The sequence below is a fragment of the Temnothorax nylanderi genome, unplaced genomic scaffold, assembly GCF_030848795.1.
Source record: "Temnothorax nylanderi isolate EJ_2023f unplaced genomic scaffold, tnyl_v1.0 TNYL_tig0081_pilon, whole genome shotgun sequence".
NCBI classification, from domain to species: domain Eukaryota; kingdom Metazoa; phylum Arthropoda; class Insecta; order Hymenoptera; family Formicidae; genus Temnothorax; species Temnothorax nylanderi.
In genome coordinates, this window is record NW_027249143.1 from 371,146 (window position 1) to 383,645 (window position 12,500).

At 43.2% G+C, this 12,500-nt stretch overlaps 3 protein-coding genes and 2 long non-coding RNA genes across 6 annotated transcripts; 2 read left to right on the plus strand and 3 right to left on the minus strand.

Annotated features, from left to right (window-relative positions):
* The first annotated feature begins 43 nt into the window (after nt 1-43).
* LOC139774439 (uncharacterized) lies at nt 44-7,513 on the plus strand. Of its 2 annotated transcripts, none has more exons than XM_071709699.1 (6): nt 44-339; nt 690-2,498; nt 2,654-4,425; nt 4,787-5,102; nt 5,573-5,792; nt 5,992-7,513. In XM_071709699.1, exons 2-6 carry the CDS (start codon nt 714-716, stop codon nt 6,186-6,188), a joined length of 4,290 nt encoding a protein of 1,429 aa, XP_071565800.1. In that variant the 5' UTR covers nt 44-339; nt 690-713; the 3' UTR covers nt 6,189-7,513. The 2 variants fall into 2 exon arrangements, with proteins under 2 accessions (XP_071565800.1, XP_071565799.1); XM_071709698.1 differs by having other exon boundaries at nt 45-467.
* On the minus strand, nt 7,420-9,366 carry Syx18 (syntaxin 18). The gene is made up of 3 exons (XM_071709700.1): nt 9,232-9,366; nt 8,925-9,128; nt 7,420-8,837 (listed from the first exon to the last, which is right to left on the minus strand). Exon 3 carries the CDS (start codon nt 8,724-8,726, stop codon nt 7,740-7,742), a length of 987 nt encoding a protein of 328 aa, XP_071565801.1. The 5' UTR covers nt 8,727-8,837; nt 8,925-9,128; nt 9,232-9,366; the 3' UTR covers nt 7,420-7,739.
* A 66-nt stretch (nt 9,367-9,432) lies between these two features.
* Nucleotides 9,433-11,237, minus strand: LOC139774441 (uncharacterized). Its single transcript, XM_071709702.1, has 3 exons — nt 10,702-11,237; nt 10,087-10,347; nt 9,433-9,694 (listed from the first exon to the last, which is right to left on the minus strand). The coding sequence occupies exons 1-3, from the start codon at nt 11,036-11,038 to the stop codon at nt 9,519-9,521; spliced, it is 774 nt and encodes a 257-aa protein (XP_071565803.1). The 5' UTR covers nt 11,039-11,237; the 3' UTR covers nt 9,433-9,518.
* Nucleotides 10,306-11,712, plus strand: LOC139774443 (uncharacterized). The gene is made up of 2 exons (XR_011718575.1): nt 10,306-10,394; nt 10,667-11,712. It is a non-coding gene; the product is annotated as an uncharacterized lncRNA (long non-coding RNA).
* On the minus strand, nt 11,469-12,418 carry LOC139774442 (uncharacterized). The gene is made up of 3 exons (XR_011718574.1): nt 12,258-12,418; nt 11,712-11,800; nt 11,469-11,631 (listed from the first exon to the last, which is right to left on the minus strand). It is a non-coding gene; the product is annotated as an uncharacterized lncRNA (long non-coding RNA).
* Between the last annotated feature and the right edge of the window lie 82 nt (nt 12,419-12,500).

Below are 12,500 nucleotides of genomic sequence, written 5' to 3' on the forward strand. Positions count from 1 at the left end.
TATTGGATACTACAAGGGGCCCATTGTAGTACCGAACCGAATGCGCCTGGCTCCAAGGTGCCGACCGCTCGGAGTCGTAACTATGTATAGCTGAATTGTGGTATAATGGTATAATATAAAGCTCGCCGTTCCCGTTCCTGACATTCCTGTTCCTATTTCGCCGCCAAAGATATAATCGCGATCGTCGGGGGGGTCGCCGACTCGAGGCTCGAGGCGACCGGCGGGCGGCGGAAGCGTTCGCTCGCGGCAACGCTGGTTAATGTGATATCTCGCGTCTCGCGTCCGCGACGCAGGTATTCCCGGCTGGCGGGCACGCCACGTCGCACGCGTCGAGTTTCGGTGAGTTTTGCACCTTCGCTCCGCGATCTACGTCGCTCCCGGCTCCGTTCCGTATCGTGAGACGACGTTCCCGCCGTAACCTTTCGTCGCCATTGTAAACACCGCTACACGCACGCGGAATTCACAAGGCATGTATAAACGTTTTAACGTTGCCTCGTCGCAACGCGATCCACAATTGCGAAGTCTTGCATTTCAACTGAGATAATTCAGCGTGTTACTTAATTTTTCAAATTGCCATTTTTTTTTTTTACGCCAGTCACATTTCTGCCGGTTTAACAATATTTTTAGGCATTTATAATTCAAAATTTTTCTCATTTTCGCACATCAGTTTACATTAGTTTTATTTTCAGAGCTCTTATCACGATTCGTCGACAATGTCTAACCCTGAGGAAGTGAGCAGCTGCGTGCTAGACACGCAGGAGACCTATTACGAAGGTGCCAACGAAAGCTTCAAAGTTATCAGCGAAACACAAAGTATGAGCTTGAATGAGAGTCAAGATTTTCACCTCGTTGATTCCGGGGCAGACGAGAGCATGGTGGAAGGGATAAAGCAAACGCAGGATGGAGAGGCTAATCCCCAGGAGTCGGTCGAGCAAATGGATTCGCAACAACAAATCCCGGAAACACCACGATCCGAAGTGGATAACAACGCGATAACTACAAGCGACAAAGAGGACAAAACTGTCACGAATGAAAAAGTAATAGAAAACAAGGCTATCGAAAAGAGTGAAGGAAAGGCATCTGGCGAGCTATGCGAGTCAGAGAAGAAAGACGAGCTTCTTGATGAGGACGAGGTCATTCAAGGTACACCTCCTCAGAGTTACTCGCCATCCAGAAAAGCAGGTAGCGTCAACGTTGCAAGTCTAAAGCGTAAAGCTAAGACTGTCGACGAACTACCTGCTAAGATCGCCCGAACAACATCTGCAGAGGATGCGACAAATGTTAAGAAACAACTCGAGGAGGAGGAAAGTCATCAATCTTATGAATCTGACGATTCGTATCAGGATTTGTTTAAAAACATCGAAAGGAATGTTATAATAGAGGAGACTCAAGATCCAACCAACTTGGAGTTTACTCAGAACTCTCTGAAGATTCCCACGGAGCGTGCGACAGAAACGACGGACAATGACAAGGCTCAGGAGGATACTGAACATACGAATCAACAGCGGGACGAGACATCCGAGAAATGCGACGTGGAGAAAGATGAGAATCTGAATGTTTCGGCAAAATTGACTGACACCAGCGCCAATGACAGCACCGTTGTTATTATGAATTCCACAAACGAAAATGATTCTCAGCTGGATGACAACAATCTGTCGGTCGAAACGAAAGGGGATGTTGCTTCCACGAGCGTTGTGATAGCCGACGAGAAATCTGGGATTGGAACGTTGGACGAGACGGAGTCTGTAAAGAATACAGAAACGGTATTGGATGAAAATAATCAAGTGGAGCAATCAAATGGCACCAAACTCACTGAGAAAATTGTTGACGACAATGATGAGATCCCATCTTCACAGACCAAATCACGAATCAGCGTAGAATTGATATATGAGGGCACAAACCGAGCTGTTGACGAAGGCGAGAGTAGATCGAAGCCGCAAGTGGTGCAGATCGACGACGACGGCGAAAATATTGTATTGGACTCGTCAGCCGAGGTGACGTACGATGGTCGGAGCACGAAAAAAAGACCGGAGGTTGTTCAGATCGACGACTCGCACGAGGATGGTGAGAGGATTGTTCTGGACTCTATAGGGAATAATTTCCAGGTCCAGACTATGGAAAAAAGCAGTTTTGAGAGCAAGAGTGGCCCTGATTTCAGTTACAATTCTGCGGAGAGCATGAAGGAGTCATCCCTGGACTCAAAATTGACAGCGGACAAGAAGCTGGTGAACGGCAACGCTGAGTCCAAGAGGAGCGGCGATACTGACGTGACTCTGAGCTTGGACTCTGATACGTTCTCCGTATGTGATGAGCAAATTCTGCCTGCTTCAGTGATAACTGTTCACGATATGAAGAAGATACACAGCGCCAAGGGTAGCTCTTTTGCGTCTAAGGACGTGGACAATATCGAACTCGTCAGTTTAAGCGACCACGAAACGTCTAATGAGGAGAAGAACAAGTCCGATTTGATGTATAACAGTACAGCTAAGACCGTGCAGGTGAGCAACAGATAGATCGTCTCGTTCGTCTATTGCGTATAAAAAATACATGAATTAATAAATTAGTTAATAAACGTAGGTATAAATGTTTGTTCCATAAAAGTTGCATAAAAGTAAAATTTCTGTGCAGATTCATGAAAATAATACTGTTACAGGTAGAGCGGGAGATCGGCGTGTACGTGAAGCTCAAGTGTCTGATGCATGTGGACGAGAGCACGAAGGAGCCCGTGAGCAAGGAGTTGACTGCAGTGCAGTGCGAGCCCGTGATAATCGAGTCCATGATGAGAAGAGACAGCCAATCCTCGTTGGCAGATATCTCCGACAACAAGGATTCGTCACCCGGTTCCGTGAACAGTAATCCTCAGCTGTATCAGCTGCATCCGTCCCGATATTCCATCATGTCGTCGATCAGCTCGTCCAGCTCGGGGTCCAGCGCTGCTTCTTTGACAGTGAAGGCCTTGAAGAGCGGTGCGCACTTTTTCACGATGCCGGTGGGCCCAGCAAAGCATGCGAAGAAATCCACCCAAGACCAGCTGACGACGGACAAACAGACGTTGGACGAGACTTACGATCGTCTGACGCGCGAGTGGAAGAATCATCGCTTGCTCACAACGACGGTCTTGAATTACGCAAACGCAGAACTAGGCAATATCACGACCCTAGGCAATACCACCGCGGTCACAGGCGCCGCGATAACTGATACTTTCGCGAATGTGAGCAACGAGCGGCTGGACGATCATCATCACTTGGAAAAGAACAGTATGCGCTCCTCAACGCCGTCGGGCGAGCCCATGACGATTTCGAAGATGGAACTAAATGTTACGCCGAAGAGCACGAAGAAAAACAAAACTGTGAAGAGACCAAGGAGCAAAATGACGAGGTTGAACATCGCTCAGATCAACGGCAAGAACGGTACTGATAATATTCCAAACGAGCCGACTCTGCACGCGTCCACCGCGGAGACTGATACATCGCCGAACAGAAAGAAGAGCAAGATAGAGAGCACGCTGCTGGAGGACAAGGAGCTGCTGATAAAGGACGAGGACGTTCTGGCGAATTCGTCGCCGCGAAGCGTTGTGGCCGACGAACTGATCGGTAAAACCGTGTTTGCCAAATGGTCGGACAACAATTACTATCCCGGCACGGTGAGCGATCGGCTGAAGACCAAGTACAAGGTGAACTTTTACGATGGCCAGACCAAGACGCTCATACCCGAATTTGTGATACCGATACCAAAGATTCTGAGGGAGGGTCTGTCCGTGTACGCGACCACAAAGACCAATAGTTACGATTCCTGCGGTATTATCGTCAACGTTCAAACGTCGGACAACGACACATACTACACGGTGGAGACTGACGAGGGCGAGCGACTGCGTGTGCAAATGCACAACATTTCCTTGTCCGCCGATCAGGCACAAGTGCTTAAGGAGGAGGTGGAGTCCGCAGGTAACAGTTCCCTACCGAGCACGCCGAAAGCGCTCGGCCAGATAACCCTGGATAACGTGGTGGAGGGCACACGACGCTCCAAGAGACTTGGCACGCCACTCTTCTCGACACCTAAGTCCAGGAGCAACGCCGCTGGAACGAGCACTTCGGCCAGTAAAATCAAAGCAGAACCCTCGGTGTCCGGCATATCCGCGAAACTGAAGAAGGAGAAAGCGTTATCGGAGAACGAGAGTATGTCGAGCGACTCAAACGTTGCATCGGCTCAGACGGAGGACGAGTATGTTCTGAGAGGCGTGCAGAGGGAGATAACCAACACGCCATACGAGCAGATGAAAGGACTGCAGAGTAAAATCAAAGGCAAGGCACGTAGCAAGAAGAAGGTAGAGGAAATGAATGCGACCCTTGGTCCGATTCCAACAAACCCCATCTTTAAAGGCATATCATTCGTCTTTACTTGCATAGATTCCCGTGAACTGCACAGGTATTTTCTTTTCTCGTTTACTTATTTATTTGATAATTGAGCAGGGCGATCTAAATTCTAGTAAGAATATTGGGACTGCCGAGCATTAGAAAACATTAGCAAAACATTGATTTTAAACATTAATATATAATTTACATTAAATATGAAATTAATACGATATAATAAATAAAGATATTAACACATAAATATTAAATTATAAAATAAAAAGATATAAATACCTTAAAAGGAAAATATTTATATCTCTCTTTTTACTTTATAATTTAATATTTAAGGTACATAAAGTATTGTATCTCCATTCTATTTGAATTTCTTTGTTAAAGGTTCTGTTCAATATCCGCTCACTCATTCGGCGCCATTTCAGGTTTCAGGACGAGAAGATGTCCGCTGCGTCGGGCACGAAAACGGATCTCGAAACCGAGGATGGCACCGAAAAAGAGTCCGAGACCGAATGCGAGGCCGATTGGGGGAACCAACCTTTCGTGCGCACCAGACTGCGCAATCAGATTATAGCGGGCGGCGGAAAAGTCTACGAAGACTTCGGACAGATACCAAAGGATGAGTACAAGAACACGGTGCTCATCACAAACGTGCCGAACTACACGGAAACGAGCGTATTGTGTCTGTCGGTCGACATTCCCGTGTGCAGTCACAAGTGGATCGCCAGATGCTGTGCAGAGGTAGCACGATATTTTTTGTTCAACATTATAATTTTTTAATTGTGCTTAATGTTTTTAATATCTGTAAGGGAAATAGTTCCCAAAACTGATTATCCATTTACCTCATCGTCTCTTTACTTATAATGTTCAATCCCCTTTATGAAATCAAGGTATACTTAATAAATGGGATGACGGTCGGAATTGAACCCGGGACTTGTGTGAACTAAGAAACGATCACTTTCATACAGAGCCACGCGTCATCCCAATATATGTTCTAACATGTTTAGTAACATTTGTTGTGTATATGTATCATATTTGTATATTTATATCTTTTACTATATACATCTTTTCACACAATCTTGTTTTATTGTTTTTTTAATACTTTTTTCATGGCTACATTTATCATGGCCTCATTTATTTATTATTGTACTCATACAATAATAACAATTTGTGTCATGCGTAATATCTTATATTCGATCGTATACTTTTAGGAAAAGTTGGTGAGTAGGGCGGAACATGCTCTTCCAAATGGCTGGAGTTGTCATAAAAAAACCTACGTAGAAAGATACGAGGCAAAGTACAAAAATAAACCATTGTCAAACGTCGTCGTGATAATTCCTAGTCTGGCACACGACGGACAATTTGCTACATTCTGGCGACAAGTTTGCGAGAACGCGGGCGCGTTCACAGTTTTGATCGCGGAGAACTCAGGTATTTATTTCATCGCCGCAGAAGATTCCTTTTTTGAAAGAAAATTTTGAACAATTATTAATATATAATATTAAGATAAAAAAGCACATAGTCTGATATCTTAATATTTATAAAAATTAAAATAAAATTATTTCACACGCTCATATGTTATTTTAAATAAATTACGATTCATGGAAAAGCTTACAAATATTTTTTTCAGGGGCCATGGAGGCGATGGATTTTAAAGATGCAGTGGTCGTGTCTAATCGGAAATGTCCGTCGTGGGCAATAAACAGGGCGGCTCGATTGAAAATTCCAGTGCAGTCCACCATGTGGGTGATTCAGTCTATAATCGAGGGCAAGCGCTGCCCATATAACCAACATCCGTGCTATAAATATAATTATATATCAAATTAGCAAGCTTTCGTTAGAAAGCTGTTGTTTTTACAATCGTGAGTACGTCGCCTATGATCAATGTGGCTGCTACAATATATATTTTTTTTGTTTTCCGAGTCCTTTCTCAAATTTTTTTCGGCCCTCCATGTCGTCTTGCACAAGATGAAAGAATAACTTTACAATCGTTAGCCTTGAGACTTATCGATTTTATCTCTTTTTTGTAACGTTCTACTGTTCTCAATACGCTAGCATTACGCGACATATTGTCTTGTTTCCATTGTATTTTCTGCAGACAGATTCCCAATTATCCTCCCTCTGTTACGTTTGTACGTTCGGATAACGTAAATTATGCATTTTGATATGGCGGTTTATCCTCGCGCGATCACTACGTGTATGCAACAATCTCGATATTCGTTTTACATGCTGCTTCTCGCGCAAGGATACATGCGTAACGATTTACACTTTTGTAAGATTTTGCGTAAAAATGGACGTGCGCGGGTACCGCAGATCAATTTTATACACGAACGTGAATCCTTGTGTATAAAGCGATATCTTTAAGAGATTAACATCTTTGCGATAACTCGTGATCCGCGGGGAACCGCGTTTATACCTCGATAAGGGACGCAAGATTTATTTCAACGCGATCGATATATTCAAAGAAACGATGAGGTTTCATATCAAATATGTTCTGCTTTCGATCGATTTTTTATAAATGGACACATCTACTTTAATCGCCTACTGTAATCAGATCTAATTGGTTTAACGGTATTAAGGCCCCTTTTTTTCTCACCATGTGGAATTGTATCAGAAAAAACTAGAAATAACGTGATTTTTTTCCTCGTAATGATATTAGATTATTAAATTCAAGATAAATTGATTTTTTCGTGGCTATTTAATAATGTATTCACACACATTTCCTCCAGAAATGTAAGACATTTCTGCACATGATAAGCAAGTGCATATGAAAACTAATTTATTTCAAATATAAACGAAGCTTAAACGTATATAAAACGATATTTACATGATCTCCAACTTCTCTGATCTCTTATAATTCATTACCACTACAGCGAGAGGAAACAGGAGCCTTAAGAGAATATTTTTACGAAAGATACAGAGCAAAGAGTACATTGGCGCAATTGACGTTAGCAACGCAGTTGGCAAAACTCAAACTTGTATTAAGGTAAATTACCAAGTAGATGTGTTTTTGTACGTGCATATATGTGGAGAGACGCGATGTATATAAGTAAATATATACTATATACAAATTTTATTATACATATATATTAGTAAGTTATAGCTATTATGTACAATGTCCAGGGATAAAATATAGCATATTTTTTGGCAAATGTTCTCTCTTTCTCTTTTCCGACCTTCCGACACATCTATTCCTTCATTCTTACGAAAGTAACAATTATCGTAAATTGGTACAATAAATATTCGTAAAATTCAATAGTTTAATAACCAGAAGTGCGTTTTTACGAATTGTACCAAATATAAATATCTCCTGTAAGTGTTCCCAACTCCTTGCTTCGCTCGTATCTTGAAATACAACTGCAGGATGTCTGTCGGCTCTTACGGATTATACCAATCGAGGAACAACAGCGAGAACGATATCACCAGAAGGAAGAAGAGGATCCACACCCTGAGACCGGCATTCCGCTGAATCGCTTGTCGTATCTGTTCGTTCGCCTCTTTCACGTTCTCCGTCGACCCGACCACCGTCGTCATCAGCCTGTCCAGATCCTTGTCTTGGTCCAGAACCTTCTCCGTGAAGATCTCCTGAAGCTCGGCGATGTGCACCACTTTGCTCTCGATCTGCTTGACCTCCTCCGTCATGGTGTTCAGCTCGTTGTACAGCTGCTCGTTCTCCGACTCGAACATCTGGACGTCCTCGGCCGACAATTCCTCCTCGTACGTCAACGTATTGACGTCGCCGTTGATCTCCTGAATCTTCATCGGACTCGACTCGCTCGAGTCGTTCCTGGTCTCATGATCGTCCAGGGTTTTCTCCGCCGCGTTGAGCGCCGACTTTTTCACCACCGTCGCTGACGATTGATCGGCTCGTCTGGGATCCGCCTGCAGCCTGGCGATCCTTCGCATCTCCATCGCCCTCTTCACGCGCATCGCCTTCTGCTCCGAGTATATCTTACAGACGTTCTTCAGGTAGTCCTCTATCAGCAGCAGCATAATCTCGCGATGCTCGACGTTCTGCTGGGTGATCTCCGTGGACGCCGCGACCTCCCGCTTCAGGTCCTTGACCAGCTGCGAGCACGTGCCCATTATCCGCTGCGCGCCCAGGTCGATCTCGTCGCGCTCCGCGTCCGTCATGTGCGGCGCGGCGGACAGGTAGTTGGAGAAGTTCAGGTAGGCCTTGCGGTTCTCCAGCAGGAACTCGCGCAGCTTGGAGATCTGCACGACCACCGAGTACGCCTTCGCGCAGAAGGTGCTCTTGCTCCTGGCTCTACGCGGCTGACACTCCGTCGTTGCCGGCGCGCCGAGGTCCTTGTTGCGCAGATTCACTGCCTTCACGCTCGCCTTGAACAACGCGCTCACGTCCATCCCTGCGATTCCCTTGAATCCCTTGTTCGCTTGATCTCCCGGATCTACCGCAGCAGCTCGGAACTCGGAACTTCCAAAGTCTTTGCGATTTTTGCGTGAATAGCAATAATCCTGCAACATCCAGATATATTCGAGGTGTCGATAATGAAAAGTCACGTCTGTTGAGAGCTGAAACGAAGTTGAGATGTTGAAACTTACCTCAGTCTTTCTACTCTTTCTCTGTCAGCGCCTCATTTATTATGTTTATGAATGCGCTGATTATATTAAGTACTGCGACGGCCGTGATATCATTTGTAATTATGCAGCACGATAGTGTGCCTGTGTTTCCTTTTCGAGTAAATTAATAAGATAGCAAACGGATATAATCGTCAATTTTGTAAACACCTGTCACGCATCGAGCCGCTAAAAGCGATTTAAAGTGAGGTTATGTATAGATATGTACGTGTACTTGTTCCAGATGTGTGAAGAATAAGAATAACGCAATCAAGATATAAAAAAAACATACCTTTTTCTTCCATAACTTGAGAAAGAAATGATGTTCATGGTATCATATTCGATATTTTAAAAATATTCCTGTTTCAAAAACCTAACCATATAATTATTGTTTAGAGGCAAATTACGCTTCTATTGTGATAATTTTGATGATTATAGAGCTCGGTAATGTTACATACACGGCAATAATTATGAGAGATACATTGATAATACCTTCATTATTAATTTTATCATTTATTATTTATTTAATTAGACTTAACTAGTTTTAGGATTTGTCACAATAAAGTACACGTGCGCAAATTATTGAGCGTCATCGGCCGGTTGAAGATCAGCTAGGAAGGCGTTATACCGGTCCATGATGTTCAACTCCTCGGATTCGTTGGTCTTGTCGTCGTATTGCGAACCGACCGTCCACAAGGTCTCCAAGTCGTAGTGCTCTCTGGCAGAATGAGAGAAGATGTGCAAAGCGATGTTTCCTGCAACATAAACCGAATTTGATTTTTATAAATTGCTCCAATAAGCTCGAAGTCTGTAGCTGTTAACGCATTCATTGTCCATTCATTTTTAACTCGAATCTTTATGATGTAATAAGTTTCAGGAGCGTATAATATTTATATAAAGTGATTATGTAGAATGATATGCAGAGTAATTCTTAATTATTTTTCAATACCTCGGTATAGGTAAATCAAGATTGAAAAGATCTAATTATATTGCACATTTGTACAATATATAGATATAATTACATTTTATTATGCAATACATATCGTTCTATTGTGTAATTATATATATATATATTGAGAATCGTAAGTCATATAAACATAATATAATTTTCTAATTCAACTATTTCTAATGCAGAAAATGCGTTTACCTAAATCGAGGGCTATCCAATCCTTCGAGTCCGCCCCTTCAATTTTGGGTATCCGCTCAGTCGGATACCTCTTCAGCTTGTAAACCTTGCGTACGAAGGTGGCCAAAGCGTTCATGTGCTTCCACGAATTTCCCGACACGACAACGATGTAGTCCACGTAAGCATACTCCTTGGGAACTGAAGCGGCGAAGATGTTCTTGGCCTTGTCTCGTTCCAGCAGCTCAATAAGCACCTCGATGTCGTATACTCCAGTAACACCATCTAATGTATGCACAATCTGGTCATTATTATAGGTCATTGTTGAATTGGTAAATAATTTTACATGTTTAGTAGATAAAAAACGATTAATTATATAATATTTATATAATATACATTTTACTAACATAAATTATATATTTAATTATATAATTTCTTAAACGTTTTTTGTTTTTTTTCTTAAAAATATAAATGTAATTACGTAAAATTTGTAATAAATTTGAAATATATAATGAATAGAAACACACATTAAATTTGTTACATCAATCATTATCATTACATTTCATTAAATACGTATTTTTTAATTGTTTTATCGTTGTTTCAGCTCCGCTCTGATCAGCACTCGGATCCAGTACTCACGGTTTAGATTTATATCGGCGTAAGGATCGCGAATCTCCTCCTGCTTGTTCAGGTCCTCGAGGAGGATCTTTTGCCCCTCCTCGCTCACATCGAGGATAACGTCCGCGTCTTCGTCGTGAAATATCTTGTATTTCGTATTTATAGCCGTCGCCAGGTTAGAGCCGGTGCCCTTGGTCGCGTCATCGTTCTCATCGCCGCCGTCCTTCCCCACGGTGCTCGAAAACCCCCGCGTCAGCCTCAGTCGCGAGTACGTTAGCGACCGGGCTGCGTGACCGCCGAGAGTCTCGCGCGACAAATGCCGCGCGCGGAGCAAATTCCTCAGGGCGCACAAACGCATGCCGATCTTAAAAAGCTAGGTTAAGCGATGCCAATCAAAATTGCAAATGCTTCTGGGCACGTGTGAGCTTCAACTATATAACTTGTCATTATCTGTACGCCAAATGTTTGTATTTTCGGGGTGACGCGTGGCTCCGCGCTAGCGCGAATGATTCCTAATTGAAAGGTTCAGTTTGGAATCATTCGTACCCATTCGATAGGTACGCATGTCGCGTATTGTTTTCTCATAGTGTACGTACACATTTATAGATTCTTCTGATATGTTACTCGGCGTTTATGCACGCCACTAACAGATAAAATGCAGAAAAAGTATACAACAGACGCGATTGCATCGATAACTCGCATCGGCATGCAATTTATTTCAAAAGATCAAATTACAATCAGAGGAAAACGGAGGAAACGTGCCGGGGGTGATGAAACGAAAGCCTGTATTCTGTCTTGTAGGAGCTGGATGTATTTAATCAAACAAGATTTGCGTGTACAAAATGCTCGGTGCGAGAAACGTGTCCGTTGAAGATTCGTCTCCTCGGGATTCTCAATCTGCTAGGAGCGTTCGTCGAACGGTGAAACGTCGCAGGTCTGCTCTTCCCACGGCTGAAATATTTCCGTAGCGAATAAGAATGGCGTAAGGATAATTGTATATTAATTGCAACTCGAATGAAGCTTACACCTACAGAGGTCTGTGAAAAGGAGCCGCTTATTTGGACCTCGCACGCATCTTCCTCCTCTTGCGCTTTAGCCTGCGCATCCTCTTCTTACGCCACTGCAAATCAAACGTGTCATTAATTTCTGCTGAAACTCCAAGTGTTTCTTTGCAGTTTAACTCTTTACAGGGAAAAACCGAATATTTGACTATTTGAAGCAAATATTTAATTTGTTTTTTTTTTTTTTTTAATTATAATTTTATCAACTACTAGGGACTCCGAATTGCCGCCCGTTCCTTGTTTGGTCGATTTGGTCGAATTCAGGTTATGTTTAATAAAATATGCAGAGAACAAGATAAGACGCACAAAAGTGCCGCTAAAAAATCATGACGAGCTTGAGTTAATTGTCAAGCTCATTATTACAGAAGCTTCATTCATAGCGTCACGTTAATAAAATCGCTTGCCACGCGCAAGCGAGGGTTATCGTCACGACAACTCGTGCATTTCACTCGGCGAAATAATCATATTTGTTCGAAAAACGCGATAATTATCGACGGCAATCGGGGGATGGCTCACCTTAGCTCTCATTTCGCTGTTCGGACGATTCTAAATCGTCCCGGAATCACCGGATCACTCTGGATTTCGACGAGTTTCAAACCAACCTCCTCTGAAAAATTCTCGAGGTAAAGTGAACGATGTGGGAAACGAAGAGGCGGAATCTAGCGGAAGCGGATTGTAAGATCGCCGCATGCATCAACGCCACCAACGTGCGCATTTGTGCAATCGCGCAGTGCATGCGACTTGGTGGTCGGTCTAGTC